The sequence below is a fragment of the Athene cunicularia genome (genome assembly GCF_003259725.1).
Source record: "Athene cunicularia isolate RWA chromosome 12 unlocalized genomic scaffold, athCun1 chr12_part1, whole genome shotgun sequence".
Lineage (NCBI taxonomy): Eukaryota > Metazoa > Chordata > Aves > Strigiformes > Strigidae > Athene > Athene cunicularia.
The window spans coordinates 3,530,554-3,546,259 of NW_020799116.1; the positions used below are offsets into that span (position 1 = coordinate 3,530,554).

A 15,706-nucleotide genomic window follows, 5' to 3' on the forward strand; every position below is an offset into this window, starting at 1 on the left:
GAATAGTGAAAGTCAGGAATTTAATCCCAAATTAGAGGTAAAGTTTAAATACGTTGTATGCCTAACAGCATGAACAAAGAAGCAACGAAACAATGGATCCTCCATCTCAGAATTTTTCAGTTTAGGTGTGTGCTCTGGTGGAAGATCGCTTTGGTCAAGGATAGGTGACTGGAGTTAGCACGGGAGCACTCTCTGAACACACGGCTTGCGTTGTGTAGGGTATAGAACGGTTTAGCTACTAAGTTCCATCAGCTCTTGATCTGTGTTAAGTAGATATAGCTAACTGCAAATGCTTGAATGTTTGGTAGAAATGCTAAGTGGTCTGGGAATTGATGATAAGTTAAGATTGGGTAACCTCTGTAGAGGTGTATTTTGTCAGAATTGGGTAAAAATCCCCAAACTACTTACTCTCCATCTTAGCATGTGACGTCCTTTTGGAATATAAAATTCTAACTTTGAATAAACACTTATTGACTGGCAAGTAGGTGGATGAAAGCATTATATTGAAGCTTTGGGGTTTTTTTTTAAGATTTGCATGGAATTTGCTTAGTGAAAACATAACACGATTATTCAAGATGATGACTTTGTGTTTGTAATAATAAATAACATTTGTAATTTTGGTTTGTTTATTTTGCAGCTCCAGTTGTTAACCGATACAACAGAAGAGTATCAGGTATGATTTCCTCTTAAGAATTTAATGTTTCTGAAAATGTTTTGAAATGTGTATTTGGCTAAAGGGCTTACATTAAAAATGACCTCACTCTTCATCACTACCTTATTTCTCATACTTCTTGCAGTATTCTTATTTGAAATAATGAAAATTTTTTTCTTAATTCAGTTTAGAAACCAATGGACAAAACACACTGAGAGTAGTTTAGAAAACAGTTTTATGGGTGATTATAAACTATTGAAGCAACTTCAGCAGTAGGAATGATTCTGTCCAGCAAAACTTCCCAGAACTTTTATGTAACATAATAATTAATGGCAAAAGCTTGCTTTGCAGTGAATTGAAAAAGTGGCAGCTTCTTTCTGCTGGAACACACTTCCTAATTTTCTGTGTTGCTAAGAATTTTATCTCTTAGAATACAGAAATGTGGTGGCTGGGAGGTAGCTCCACTTTATGTTGGTTTAGCCCCTTGTTTGTGCAACTGATCTTGAAAGTGGTTGGATTTGTTGTTGTTCACTTGTTCTGGAGATTACACTTTTTTTGTTTGTTTGTTTTCTATCTTAACCGATATCAAATACTTTAGTGTGTAGCTGTTACTCCCAACATACCATTTCTGAAGTTGTTCTTAAACCGTTATCATGTGAACTTGTAGATGAGAAGGTACTATATTATTTTTTTCATTCAAGGTGCAGTGTGGGTTGTTTTGCATATGTTACTTTTTTTTTACTTCAGATATTTAATTGTAACATTTAGCTGGTCTAGAAAGTCATCATTGTTCTGATTTGAAAAATGTCTTTATGAAAATGCCAGTGTGTTCAGCATTTTCACTCTAGTTTTCAGTTCAAGTCTACTCAGTTTGTAACTTGTGTATATGATCTGACACGTTCTTTGGTATGATAGATCTGATGGGGCATTGTTGATTATGTATATATGATATGTAAAAATATGAGATAAATACAAGTTTAATTTAATGTGCAAAAATACCCTTATACCCATGCAGTTCCATTGTTTCACTACTAGTTGCTTGGGTGTGATTAAGGGTATGACTGTGTAGTTATGCAACTACAGATAAATAATTGTGAGTATAAAAAGAACTTCATAACTCTTAAAAATTGACAGTGCTGGTAATCTTGGTGTATTATTACATGAGAAATTTAGGCAAAAAAAACCCTAAAATATTGGAAGTAAATATTGGAAGTCATATATTGTAGAGTATCTTAATCTGGAGAGTCCCAAGACATTTTAATTTCTCTGCTAATTAAACTAATCCACCCTGGACCCTGCTGATGAAGTAAAATCTTACGAATGAGAAGTGAATACATCTCTCATTTAAATGTAAATAAAGGCTGAATTATTCCTGAAGTTAAAAAGTTGAGCCTTAATCAGAGGTTAGTTGTAATCTTTTTGAATTTTCAATACTGTAATGTAGTATTGGTACTAAGGTACTCTTAGTTAAAAAGTAAGTTCCTTCATTGAAGAGGTCTAAAGGTTAATGTGAATGACTTAAATAGCAGATGTAAAATTGAATTGCTAATTTATGCAATTAGATTAAGGAGGACTGTTTAGATGCTTAATAACACTGCTGCTTCAAGAAGAGCTAGAATAATTCAGAGTTTACAGGACATGTTAGAATTCTCATGGAGACAAACATTACCAGAATGTGTATTTTACTACTGTGTGTTAAATACTTTTCAAAATTAAAAAAAAATTTTTTTCTCCGCTTTCTGTAAAGGTCATGATCAGTGTGGGATTTGTTAAAATGCAAAAAAGATGCAAACAGCATCCATGCATGTACAAGAAGACCCCATTTTTCTTCTCTTGGCAGGAAAAACTACAGAAACCTACTGGTTTGGGGTGGCAGGGGAGTTGGTTGGTTGGGTTTTTCTGCACTTCATACCTGCTGTGTCTGTCAAGAAGCTACCCAAACAGGAAGGAAACCAGCAGGGTTCCCCTAGGTTACTGAACTCAGCCCCTGCTATCATAGGCAACCACGTTCTGTAATCCCTCGTGTGAAATGAACGAATGATTTGTTGGTTTTGATGCTCTGAATTTGATTTGATTTCCTTGTTAGATGTGTTTAGGTTTTAGGAGACTTTTCATTTGAGATTTTTGATAAGATTTCTTAGTTCTTTATAAGCCAACAAATAACAAACTAACATTGCATTATGGATTACTCAGGCTAGTATCTAAATGTATCTGGTTTTAACTAAGTAAGTAAAGCAGAACAAATAATGGAGAAGAAATGCTGACATACTTTTTTTTTTTTTTTTGTAATAGCATTTAGTGTAGTCTTTTCTGGTCTTCAGAAGAACTTTCTGCTAGTCCACGTTGAACATTATCAGTCCTACTAGCTATTGTCATGTTTCCAGTGCAGTGTACATTTGTAAGGGGAGTAAAGAGCAGAGCTAAATTGTGCAGGTAAATCTTGATATCACCAAATTAGAGATTTACAGTACTCAGGAAGAACAAAGTAAGATAAAAATTTAAAAACTGATGTTGGACACATTGAAGGCTTGGCAAAATTCAAGCAGGAATATTTCTTTTCATTTAAGCATTTGGCTGTCTGGGGCATTATGGCATGGGTCTCATTGTTCAGTAGGTCAAGAATGAAAGTTAGAAAAATTATATTTCTAAATAAAGGAAAAGAAAATAAAGTAATTGTCTGCATTATATAGTTTAGGACAGGCTAATAATAATTCTGGTAAACAATTCAACTAGATACATGTTCTTGGATACTAACATTTATGACTTTATTATTCATAACACTTACAGAATCTCTTTTAAACTGTTTTATTAATGTCCTCAATATTAAATTTGGAGTGTTTACTCTTGATCAGTTGTGATTAGCTGCCTGAAGATAACAGGGTGATCATGATTCCCTTGGTACACTAGTGCAAATTTTAAGAATACATAAACCCATAGGAAAAATCTCTTGCAGTGATTACTGAATTTTCATTTAGGTGTTTATTTTTAGTTATGAAACATCTAAACTTGGGGCTCTTGACTATACTGGCAGATATTTTTATAAAGATTGTTAAGTATTTAGCTGTCATTCTTTAAGACTTACTCAAACACATGACAAACACAAATTGACACATGGCAATTGTTCAGAAAGTTTATTTTTGTGCTTTTTGAAAACTTTGAGCGCATTAGTTTACTTTCAGCTTATGCAGTACCTCAGTAAAATACGTCAAGAAATCAGGATTTAAGACAACTGATTGACAAACAGTAATCAAGTAGAAAGGTCAAGCTGACCTTATACATTTAAATGCATCTTGTTTATATTCTGTTTTGTCCAGAAGAACGAATCTATTTCTACAATTCTCAAATTGTTGACCAAATGTGATGATAATGCTTTCATATCCCGTAAGTGGTAGTAGCACATTCTCACATAATACTTCATCTTTCTCACCTTGTAGTACTGAGAACGCAGGGATTCATTCTGCTCCCCATTTCTGCAACACTTGCTACTTATTCATCTCCTAGGTGGATGTGTTCCCTGAGGGGGAGGGATAGTGTTGGCTTGCTTGGTGTTAAACAATTTGACATCTATAAAGGCTCTGCGGGGCATCCCATTTGCTTCTTGACCAGAGAAACACGGCTTTGTGTGCTGGTCAGATTGAGCCAGCGGAGCAGGGGTCTGTGGGTGGGATAGTGAGAAACTCCAGAGACTGTGCAGGAGGGTCATCCTGGAAAAGGGGGACTTATCTAATCATGTTCATGGAATTATTTATAGACGTGTAGAGTGGTAAAGGAGTGTTCCCATGAAGAGAAAAGTGCCTTTTCCAGGAAATGCTGCGGGAGAAATGAGAGCTTGATGTTCCCCTAGAAATTTGTCTAACAAATAGATGATTTGTGTATAGCATGTTTGGCCATGTAACGTGTTGAGGTTCCATGGCATGTGCACAAACCCCAAGCATTGTGTTGGTCAGTTCTTATTTGTATACAAGCTGGTGACTGACTTGATTAAAATAATCCTCTGTTTGCAAAATCATAAGCTATGCCTATGTAGAAACTAAAAAGAAAAACAAAACAAAACACCCCAACTGACTAATTTTAAAATCTCCTGGCTTATAGAATGCTGTAGATAGTGGTGCCATGGGCAGTTTCAGTACCCAGCAGAACTGTCATCTTACTGCTGCTTTAAGTGATTTGGCAATGTCTGAGCCTCCTGCTAGTGTGAGTAACTCATGTTACACGGCCTGCTGACTGACTCAGTCTGCCCAGGCTTGGTTTGGATGGCCTGAAAACCATACATATTCCTTCTTCCCAAGAGTTGGACCGTGTTGAAATTCATACTTGCTTGATTACGTTTCTTGATCTTCCTCCAAGCATAAGGGCTCCTGAAAAACTTTGTTAGTCACTTCCTTTTCTGTAGTGAAAGAGGCTGCAAAGAATACCAGTGGGTATGTCAGCCCTTGGTTAGTGACTACGGGGTGTAGCGAGGTAGGAGAAATCAGTGATACCTCCTTTTTCAATATCAAAGCTATTTCAGAACTGAAGGAAAGAGAGCACTCATATTTTGTCCCACTATAACAATTGATACGTAACACTGAAGAGGATTTTGCTCTTGGCAGTATATGAATGAAAGTTAATTGTGGTTTTGGAATGAAGTGTGTGACGCCTACTACAGTCTCACTTCGGCATAGTTTCTACTCTTTTAGTTTTAGCATCTTTCAGAAAAGTAAAGTTTTTTGCTAGATTTTTATATTGCCATTTCTAGACACCTTTGATTCATTCCACAGAACACCCACTCTCCAGCAGACTCGCTTACTTCTTCATGGGATAGAAAAAAATCTGACAAAATATGACACCCAAACCATACACGTGACAGAAGGTTTTAATCCGGTTTTGCCAATTATTTCTGTTTATCTGAGTGACCTGGTATAATGTATCTCTTTTGCATGTTCCTGTACTCCATCTTCAATCTTCTTTTGGCCTTTGTGGGATAGGAATGAGATTATACTTTTCACATCCAATAACTATATGAGCAGAATAATTGAATTATATAATCTAGGGAAGCAATATATGATCGTTATTTCCCTCATATTTTTTTACCAGCAAAGTAACATTGCTGTCAGGATCTGTGACGATTTCTGTGTTAATAAGTAATCAAATGAACAAGACTTCCTTCAGTTAGTCCCTCTGGTAGGGCAGCTTTCAGCAGAGACTCAGTGAAGTGAGCAGGATCAAATCTGATGTCCCTGGAATCAGGTGCTAAGCCCTCTCCTAAGATACAATTGCTGAATAAATGTTTACATATGTAGAAGATAATTTTGCTTAAATGTTACTGAATCCTGTTTTCCCGTGTAGCAAATATTATCATTGGAAATACCAATTCCAAACCCAGCAATGTTTCTCTTTTGCTTCTCTCTAGCAATCTGATACAACAGTGTGGTGGGTTTTTTTTGTTTAGGTTTGTTGTTGTTTTTTTTTTTTCCCCCCATCCATTTTCATACAACACTTTAACATGCTATTTTCAGAGAGTGTAGGTATAGAATTTTGTATTTGAATAATGTTTAAATCGATGTCCCCTGACAGTTTCTGGCTGCTCTTTTCCTCGTAAGATGAACTTTCATAAGAGACCTGTATGACTTAGTTCTTCAAACTCCTTAGTAGTTCTCCATTTCAACAATGGGGGATTCTTTATGTTGAGCTCTTCATTTCTTCTGGCTCCTACCAAAGATGAGCAGTCACCTCACAAAGTAGAGATGTTGTTAAAGTCTGATATCTCTGGGCTTTCTGTGAGTTGCAGCATTTTCTTCACACCCTGGCAAGTTGAGATGTTAGGATATGATAATATTATGCATAGTAAAATCTTTTTAGTAGCTTTTAGCCTTTTAAAATGACACCTTTAAAAAATAATCTCCAAAGAAAGCTTTTATATTAGTTATTGCCATGCAGCATGTTGGTATTTGGTAAAGAATATAGTTTTGTGATCCTGTTAAAATAGGACGTCTAAATAGTAGCAGTGAAGCAAGAAGAAATACTTTTTGGGGAAGATGTTTTGAGTATTTTCTCTTGCAGGATACTATCTGCTACTTCAGTGATAAAATCTCATCAGTTCAAATCATCAAGGGAGGAAGACTGAGTGACTAACTTTCTCTGTGTCTCTTTACTTTCTACTTACCAAACTATCCGATTATCAGAGGATGACTTGAAAACCATGATCTGGTTTCTTCTCTTGCAGCTATTTAATTAATTTCTATATTGATTATTCACCATCTTATAAAACTGATGGCATAATAACTTCTGCTGAAAGATTTTCAGGCAGATGATAAATTATAAGAGACTTTGAGTTTAAAAATTCACGTTTTACAAATGGCACAAACAGCTTTCCTGTTTCACCAACCTGATGCTTATATCATTTTTTGCTATCCCTAATGATTGCAAAACTGATATCATAACTAGAATGAAAATAATTCATTTTGAAAAATGTTGATATGAGCAAAAGCCAAGTGTGTGGGATGACAGATGAAAGTGGTGATAAATTGTGTGGGTGCTCTCCTGTAAGAATGTGTCTGAATCATTATTCGTTAAACAACAACAAAAAAAAGAGCTTGTTTTCTCTGTTTGCAATATTGGGACTTATTTAAAAATTCTTGGCATGTAATTGGTGTTCAGTGAATAATGAAAAGCTTATTTTTGGAAATTAACAGTCGTGACTTCACCTTTACTTGGATTTCACACTGTTGTGAATAATTCTGCTTGTAATTGCTAGAGTTTTTAATGACATAGAGAAATACAACGCTTGGTGAGCATCCTTATTTAAAACTTAGGTCAATGCAATACCTGGTCAAATGAAATCTGATCCAATCCACTCCGTGCAAATACAAGGCAATATAAGTACTATTGTGGAGTAGAATTCATCCAGTTTTCCTCTTTTTATTTAGTCTTTCTAAATAATTGTTCATACTTAGTGTTACATAATGATTAAAAGTTGTTAATTTAAAGTCATATATTTTAACTCAAATTAGTCCTATTAATTGGGAGAATTAAGGTATAGTTATGCACATTTATTAAGCAATTGATGCAGTGACGATCAGTCTTTTCAAAAATGTTCAGGTGGCAAAAGGTGCAGGTGATGAATTTTCATTAATTCTTTTACATGAAAGATCTTTAAAAAGCCTACGTAAGTGTTAGTCCATATCTTTAGATACAGAAATACTTTTGAAAAATCAGCCTTTGGCTGATTTCTTTTAAAAATAAAATTTCATTCTCTCATTTTTTGATGGGTTGGAATTTAATTTTCTTTTTTTGAGGTGAGATGGAGAAGAGGAGAATTGCTTCCTCCCTGCACCTCCCCTTTTGTTTTGAGCACAAGCTGTTTTTTAACATGTGAATGAATTCAAGCCCAAATGAAAATATTCCCACATGGTTTGTTGTGCACAAGAAACTCAAAGCAAACACACTGCAGGAAATCTCAAAATGCATGTCACGATACAGGCTAAAAAGACAGTTTTATGCTTACTGCAGATATGGTGATGTGTATGTGGAGTGACCTCAGGAGTTAGATGTGCTTTGTGGTTTTCTTGTGAATAAGCAAGGCAGCACTTTATCCCTTTTTTAATACAGAGTTTTAGGCAAAGTCATCGATGTTATGCTCTTATACTGATTAATACAGTTATGGCAAGTTTAGGTTTCTGTAACTTCAAATTAAATGTGAAATGAGTTGAATAGTCCATGTAGAACAGAAAAGTTTAAGCATACCAGCTTTAAATATGAAAGGATATCCCATGTATTTTTCAGAAACTTCACTGATCTTTAACACCAGGACACCTTGATGGGACTGTGTGTATACCAAATAATGCAGAGACTTGGTCAGCATGCTAAAAACTAGCTACAGGGATAAAGTGGGTGTAAAGCAATCTCAGTTAGGAATTGCTGTGAATGCTTTTACAGTGCTCTCATTTAAAGAAAGACTTGAAACTTGACTTTGGGAGATGTGTTCTGCATGGATATTTAGCTGCCTGAAGCACTACTTTGGTTTGAATTAGTGTGTCTGAATGTATGTTTTTCCCACGTCTCCAAAATTTGGGATAGGAAGGAGCGTAACCTTCTTAAACTCGCTAATCTTCTGTAACGGAAAAACACAGAACTAAGTGGTTATGAATAAAGCATACAAGTTCTAACAGATGAAGTTCTGCCTAATATTAGTCTTTTGCTAGACTACTTCAACTCTATTTCCTGTAAATGAATCCTTTTGTTCAGTGAGCCACTGAAGTCGAGAGCTGACTCATCCTGAAGATGAGTTACATCAAGTCAAATAGTTACACCTTCTCCATTACTAGCAGTCACCAGGGCATCCGAGTTGGTCAGTAGCTGCACAGAAATGGGGGTGGCTGCTGGGTTTTTATTCAAGGGAGTGGATGTTAGGTTTCCACGTTTCCTGCGTTGCCTGTGCGCCAGGAGTTAAAGCACCGGGGATCTGGGGGCTTCCACATCATTGCTCTGCACAACAATCCTTTTGTGTCAAAGCCATGCTAATTTTATATTGTTTCCTGTCACTACAGGTAAATAGGCATTACTTGTTCTATTAGGGGTAATGTGATTTTTAATCTATTTGGAGGTTCTCTAGAAATCTTTAAAAATGATATCTAAGTTGCTGAACCATTAATTTCAGAAATGAAATTTCCTTCTAACACTTTTGACATCCTTCAATTCTCTGTCACGATAGATGTCAGAAAGATGTGGGTAATTTTCATTGCTAAATACCTGTTCTGCTCTAACACACAAGCACTTCACTGCACTTTTCCCAAGGTGCTGGTGGTTCTTTTAAAATATTATGTGCCTTATTGCAGGTTTAGCATTCACATACCAGAATTGAAAGTATAAAAACCAAAAAATGCCTTGATCTGCAACCTGAAAGTGAATTTCTTATTTCTAGACTGTAAAAACACCTTTTCTGTTTTAGTCCTCAATTTATCTTTTCTATCTACTGTTTACAACTAAAAGCCTGTAACATACGTGCTTTTTTTTTTTTTTCCCCCCCAAGGTATATATTTGAGCCATTTCTTGGAACTTGCTGTGTTTTGATGTAAAATGAACATTCTCCAGGCTGTTTTTAACTGAGATAAAGTATCACTGTGTTTATCAGGCATGTAAACATTATTGGTGCTTAATTTCTGGTTTTATCTGCCTTGTTTATGTAACCATTTAGAAATGTGGTAAGATTTATGTGATGGGTTAAAACAGAAGCTCATTAAAGCAGAAGGCTTACTTCTACAATTGTGAATCTCGGTGCTCTGAAATAGTAGTAGCATCATGTTTTCCAGGAGACCTTTTTTATGGATGACTATCTCATCGGTAAGGCTCTCTTAGAAGTCTTGAACAAGGTCAGCAGCATGTTTATCCATTTCAGTCTTCTCATTTCTTAACTTGCAAGAATAAAGCTTGCTTCATTTGAATTTCTCAGGCTGCACCACACAGAATAATGTCTAACTCTAAAATGCTCTGCTATCGTTGTAAGATATTTGTTTAAATGTAGTAAAGGGAGTTGGACACAAAAATAGCAAATTGTAAATTACTGTTTAAGATGGAAGGGGCAATATTTTGGGTTTGGTTGTTTCCATGTCAGAGCGGTGAACTCCTTTGATACTGCCACATGGAAAGCTTTCTGACTTTTAAGTAGTCCTCTACCACGATGGAAAGGTTTTTGTTGTGGTTTTTTTTTTTAATGCAGACTTAGCTCTTGCTGCAAGGTCCACAGCACCCTGGTGTCTGATGGAATACTGGGCTCTACTGGTATGAATAGAGACATGGAAGTGCAGGAGCCCTATTAGTTGTGGCTTAGTTAGCTGATGATTCCTGTGAAATCAGGTAATCTTGTCCTTTGGCTTCTCCGGCTGTACAGGAGAGAGGCTACATGCAGAGTGCTATATTTTATCTACAGAGTGCTTTTGTGATAAGTCCTCTGTAAATTGTAGATTTTCAAATTAAGAAAAATTACAGTCTAGGAATTATGTAGCATTATTGGAGTGTATGCACAAATGTGTGACAACCTAGAGGCACTTTATTCAGTTATATTTGCAGTGTTTTATTCTGTGAGACAAATTAGCTTCATGACTTCATTATTATTATTCCCCAGCATTTGGCTTCTGTGAAGAGGGAGGGTGGCCTTCTAACCACTTGTGAGCAGGTAAAGTGGAAGGATAAGCTAAAGTACTTTGCATAATTCGTACACAAAGGCCTTAAGTAAAAGTTGTGCCTCAGTATAATTAAACAGGCAACTACATAAAGCAAATACAGTGATAAACAACCGTTGGTTAATTGGGGGGAAAAAAAAAGAGGAAAAAAGAAAAAGGCAAATGGCATGCTCATCAGGTTATATTAAAGAGGTAGAAGAGCCTAAGATGGTTCTATCCCCAGTCCTGCATTGGCACAAGTTTTGGTTTTAATTGCTCCTGAGTAGGAAGAGGATTTAAATAAAATTATCCAGGCTGAGGATTGTCCTCCAGTTTTCTTGCAGTTCAGTAGAATGCTTTCCCCCCACCCCCTGTCCACTGCCCCGATTTGCCTCTTACTTTGACGGGAAATGTCCTTCCATAGTAGATCCCAGGATCAGGTAGGTTCTCAAGCGTGCTGAGGAGCCCTTGCTCTATTATTTGTCTAGTGCTGTATGTCCCTGCCGCGTGTGGGATGGCTGTGGCAATGCAAGGTCTGTCAGTTGACTTGTTGTGCTTCCACACTAGATACTGGGTGCTGCAGAAGGAGTTAAGCAAAACAAAACAAAAAACCCCTGAACAAATAATAATTAAGTAGGAATGCATTGTATTATGAGTTAAAGTGCTTTATGTTTGTCTTTAAAAATCTAGTTGAAGCAGTATTGTCTGCATGTAATGCTTTCCTTATACGTAGTAAGGAAAGATATAAATCTAAAAGACTGTGACTGTTTACTTTCCGTTGATTATTCTAGGTCTTTCATCATGAAAATTATCATTTGCCCCGAGGGAAATGTAACTTTAAATAGTTTGCCAAATCTTCCTGTAGTGGAAAAAAAAAAAATTAATTTGTGGCTCTTCTGCTGCAATGCATTGTCTAAGTTGTTTTACTCTGATCATAAGGCCTTTTAAATAAACATTTAAACCCAGATTTTTATTAATCTGTGTGAATTTAGTAGAAGTATTTGAACACAAATGTACATATGGAAGTAGTTGTCAACCAACTGTCATAATTTTAAAGGGCTTATTATATTGCTTGTACTTATGTATCTTAGGAGAAAAGATGTCTCTGTGTGTGGAGTTGGATTTCCTGCAAAGAAGAAACCCACATTATCGTAAAAGGTGGCATTTATAATCGATTATGCAGTCTGTTCTGAATTTATGATTGAAAAGTAGTATGAAATAGGAGTGTGTGACACTGGCAGTTTTATCACAAGCCATTGTCACGGGAACTGTTGCATTTCTGTCTTGATGGAAAGAAAACAAGGTGGAGAGGTCTGATTTAGACTAAATAATGCCACTGGAAAGTAGGTAATTGTACTGAGGGAATGGTCAGCAAAGGTTTTTAAAGGCAAAGATAGTGAGCACTGCAGTACATCATCCAGTTCTCGGAGATGCCCCAACCTTCCTGGGCAAAAGCTTCTATCCAAAATTATGCCTTGGGGTAGCTTTGAGCTAGAGCGGGTCCTTTCATGCTCTGCCTGTGATCTCAGTTTTACTCCTCTATTAACGTAGTGGGCTTTGAGAAATATCAGTAATGTCCCCATCAGAGATGGGCATTTTCAAGTTGAATTAGGGGTATAAGCAAAGCTTTGGGTAAGCCAGATGAACATTTTTACCCGTTAACTGTGTATGTACAGTAGTACGGAGAGGCAGTGCTGGCTTTTTGCAGAGCTGGGTGGAACAGTGCAGGATTCTAGGGTTTTACAGGCTTAACGGTGTCTCGTAGGCTGCTTTGCCTGACAGAATCATCTGTGCAGTTTTCCAACCTGAGCAGGCTTTGGGACCATGTGCGGACCTGCGCCTGAACCTGTAATCCTTGCTGGACTGAGCTGGTTTGGCACAGCCACACTGAGTGACTTTGTATCTTCCTAGTTAATCTGTAAGCAGAATAACTCTGCATGTGAAGAACAGAGTTGCTTTTATTGTAAATTCCTTTTAACTTTAATAGTCTGAAGCCGTTTCCAGAACTGAAAATCCATTCTTTTCCTTTGCCACTTAAATTCATGATTTCTAACTATTTTTCAGCTGAAAAAAAAAAAAAATCTTACTCTTGGTTTGACATATATGGCTCTGGAATTGGTTGTGTGTTTGAATATTCTGTGTTAGTATTTGACAAAGATTTGAGGGGGTGTTGCTTGCTCAAGTCCCAGTCATTGTAAGTCGTGTCTCAGTTGTGCCTCCTTGAGAATTAAGAATGAAGTCAGGAGGTGATACTGCTGTGGGTGCTCCTGCATCTGGAGATTTTTATATGGCACAAAGTAAAAGAGCAAGACTGGTCTTTTAAGACCGAAGATCTGAGTTTTGGGCTGGTACAATGACGTTCTTTTAAAGTAAAAAATTTACATTTGATTTCAGTCAGTTCTCATTAGTGAAGGCTGAAACAGCTCATTTTCCTGCAGATGGCTTAACTGTTTTTCAGGTTTCAGTGTTGCTTTTCATTCTAACTGTCATAAATGTGAAAATCGTTCAGGTAGTGCAAATAGGTGGAGGTTTTGTTTCTCACTTGCTGGATCAAGGTATGAATCTGTCATCTGCTTTGACATGGTGCGATCTTTAACTCAGGAAACAAAGTGCAATTTCTAAACAAAAAAATTCTGATCTATCCAGCAACAGAAGTGAGAGGAAACTTGAAGTTGTTTCCCAAATGCAGAAAATGACACGGAGCTGTGCCAGCAAAGACCTATGTATAGGCTCTGTTTAAACCTACTAAGTTCATCTTGACTACATCCTTTTGGAAGTGTCTGCTTTAGCGATCAGCTGTCGCAGAGGCAGTGACAAGCCACTGGAAGTGGTCACCCTTCCAGCTGGCATAGTGCTCCCAGAAGAGGCTATACATCTGTCCCTTGAGAGATGGACTTATAAAATGTTTGAAGATTTGGCAAATTCAAATGCAAAGAATGTCACCTTAAACATAGCGCGAGGTTAGTGATCTGAATAAATAACTGAAACGGTTGCTCTGCATGCACTGCACGGGGTGGATCTTCATTAATGGTTCTCATAGGATCAGTTGGAGGTAATGCACCCTCCTAAGTAAAGATGAGTTACTAGGATTTCACTCTGAAGTACAGAGTGCTATCCAAAATTGCAAAGAGAATAGGACAGAATATGTCTTTGCTGCTTCTTCCAGTAACAACAGAAATATTAACAATGCACTCACCTTACATAAAATGTAGAATTTTCATGTCCAGTGTGAAAACCTTCCCTGCTCTTGTGTGTCTGAAGGTCTTCAGGCCTCATCCTGTTGGGTGCTCTTCTGGAAAAAAAAAAAAACCAACAGTGATCTCTCAGCTCCCTGGTTGGTATGCATTTCTCACAAAGGCTTTGTTTGATTATGGGAGCTAAATGCTGAATTATTATGCAGATTTGCATAGATTGCAAGGCGTTTGATCTTGACAAAACACGTATTTTGCAGAACAGTATTATCTTGGGAACAATTACAACTTGCATAAACAAAGGTGATGTTTGTACTGGCAAACTTTTCTTGCTACTTCTTTCTTTCCCCACCCCTGGCTTCCCCTCACCCATCCACTGCTTATGTCATTGCTGCAACTAGAAAGATCGTTGTTGCTTTCAGATGCTGTCACCTGCATAACAAAGCAGCGATCGAGTTGTGTCATTTCTGAGCCTTCAGAAGTGTTAACAGATGTGCTTGTTCTTGAAAGCCAAAGAAGGTGCTGTATGAGGAGAAAGCTAAACTAGCTGTAGAAGCTGCAGAAGCTAAGAGAGACTAAATGTAGATGGTAGGATAAAAGCCTGAATTTCTTTTTATCTTAAAGCTTCTTAAGATTGAAAACTGTTTTTTTTTTTTTATCTTCCAAAGCTATTTGAACTATGTGGGTAGATTTGGAAGGAAGCTCGGTCTGCATGATCTATGCTGATATAACTAGTATTGGAAATACGTAATTGGGGTGTGTGTCACACGTGTACATAACTTTCACTGATGCATTCATGTTTAGCCTTTGCTCAGGGGCAGAGTTGTGCTGAAAATCTCACTTAGGAAAGGTGTGATTTCAGAAGTCACTTCACATTATAACTGTGAGCTTTAGGTTGCGCGTGAAGAAAAAGATCTTCCCCAGGAGGGTGGTGGAGCAGGTTAGCCGGAGATGTGCAATCCTTGCTCAGGGAGGTTTCCAGGTCAGCCCCAATCTCACATTGCAAATAGCTCCCCTTTAAGAGGTAGGTTGGACTGGATGGCCTTCAGGGAGAGATCCCTTCCAGCTGCTGGTTCAGTGAGATGCTACCAACACATTTATTCAGGATAATCTTGTGAGAATAAGCTTGCCTTGGAGTACCTGTTTTATTGGGACACTGAAATAGTTAATATGTGAATTCAGTCACGTATAAAATAGTGGGGCAAGGATGTTTTCGCTCTGCCAAGATTAAAGATAAGATGGTTTGTCATTGGGACTGGCTGTACTGTAACCCAAATGCCTAACCTTCAGGAGTCCTGAAATTAACTTCCATAGATTTCTGGGAGGAGTTGGCAGAGTTTAGGGTAGTTACGGGGGTTCTTTTCAGTCAAAAGAATAGAGAAGGAGCACCGTGTGAGCACAGGTAACATGAAACATGTTGAAGGTAAGACGGACACACAGATCTTGACAGGTAGTAAGTTCACCAGTACAGACTTCCACAAGTAATTTACCACTTAAAAATAGTGGAAAGAAAAATTAGATGTATTGCAACGTAAACCACAGGATGGTGTTGATGTAATGTTTGACTTTTCTTTGCATTACTCAGGTTTTAAAATATTTGGAAAAAGCTGTTGGTTGTTATGAGTAGGCTGAAAAGCTTTCTGTGGGCTTTCCAGATTATCACAATATTAATTTAAGCTTGAGGTCAGAATTAATCATTTTTGTCTCTGTCTTCCCCCCCCCCC

The 15,706-nt window shown here is 37.2% G+C and overlaps 1 protein-coding gene across 1 annotated transcript in view; it reads left to right on the forward strand.

Annotated features, from left to right (window-relative positions):
- Positions 1-310: 310 nt before the first annotated feature.
- Positions 311-15,706, forward strand: part of PRKAR2A (protein kinase cAMP-dependent type II regulatory subunit alpha) — a 43,663-nt gene continuing 28,267 nt past the window's right edge. Inside the window, exons 1-2 of the mRNA XM_026857545.1 lie at positions 311-350; positions 638-673. Of these exons, the coding sequence (XP_026713346.1) occupies positions 311-350; positions 638-673 (76 nt within the window). The remainder of the gene's footprint in view (positions 351-637; positions 674-15,706) is intronic.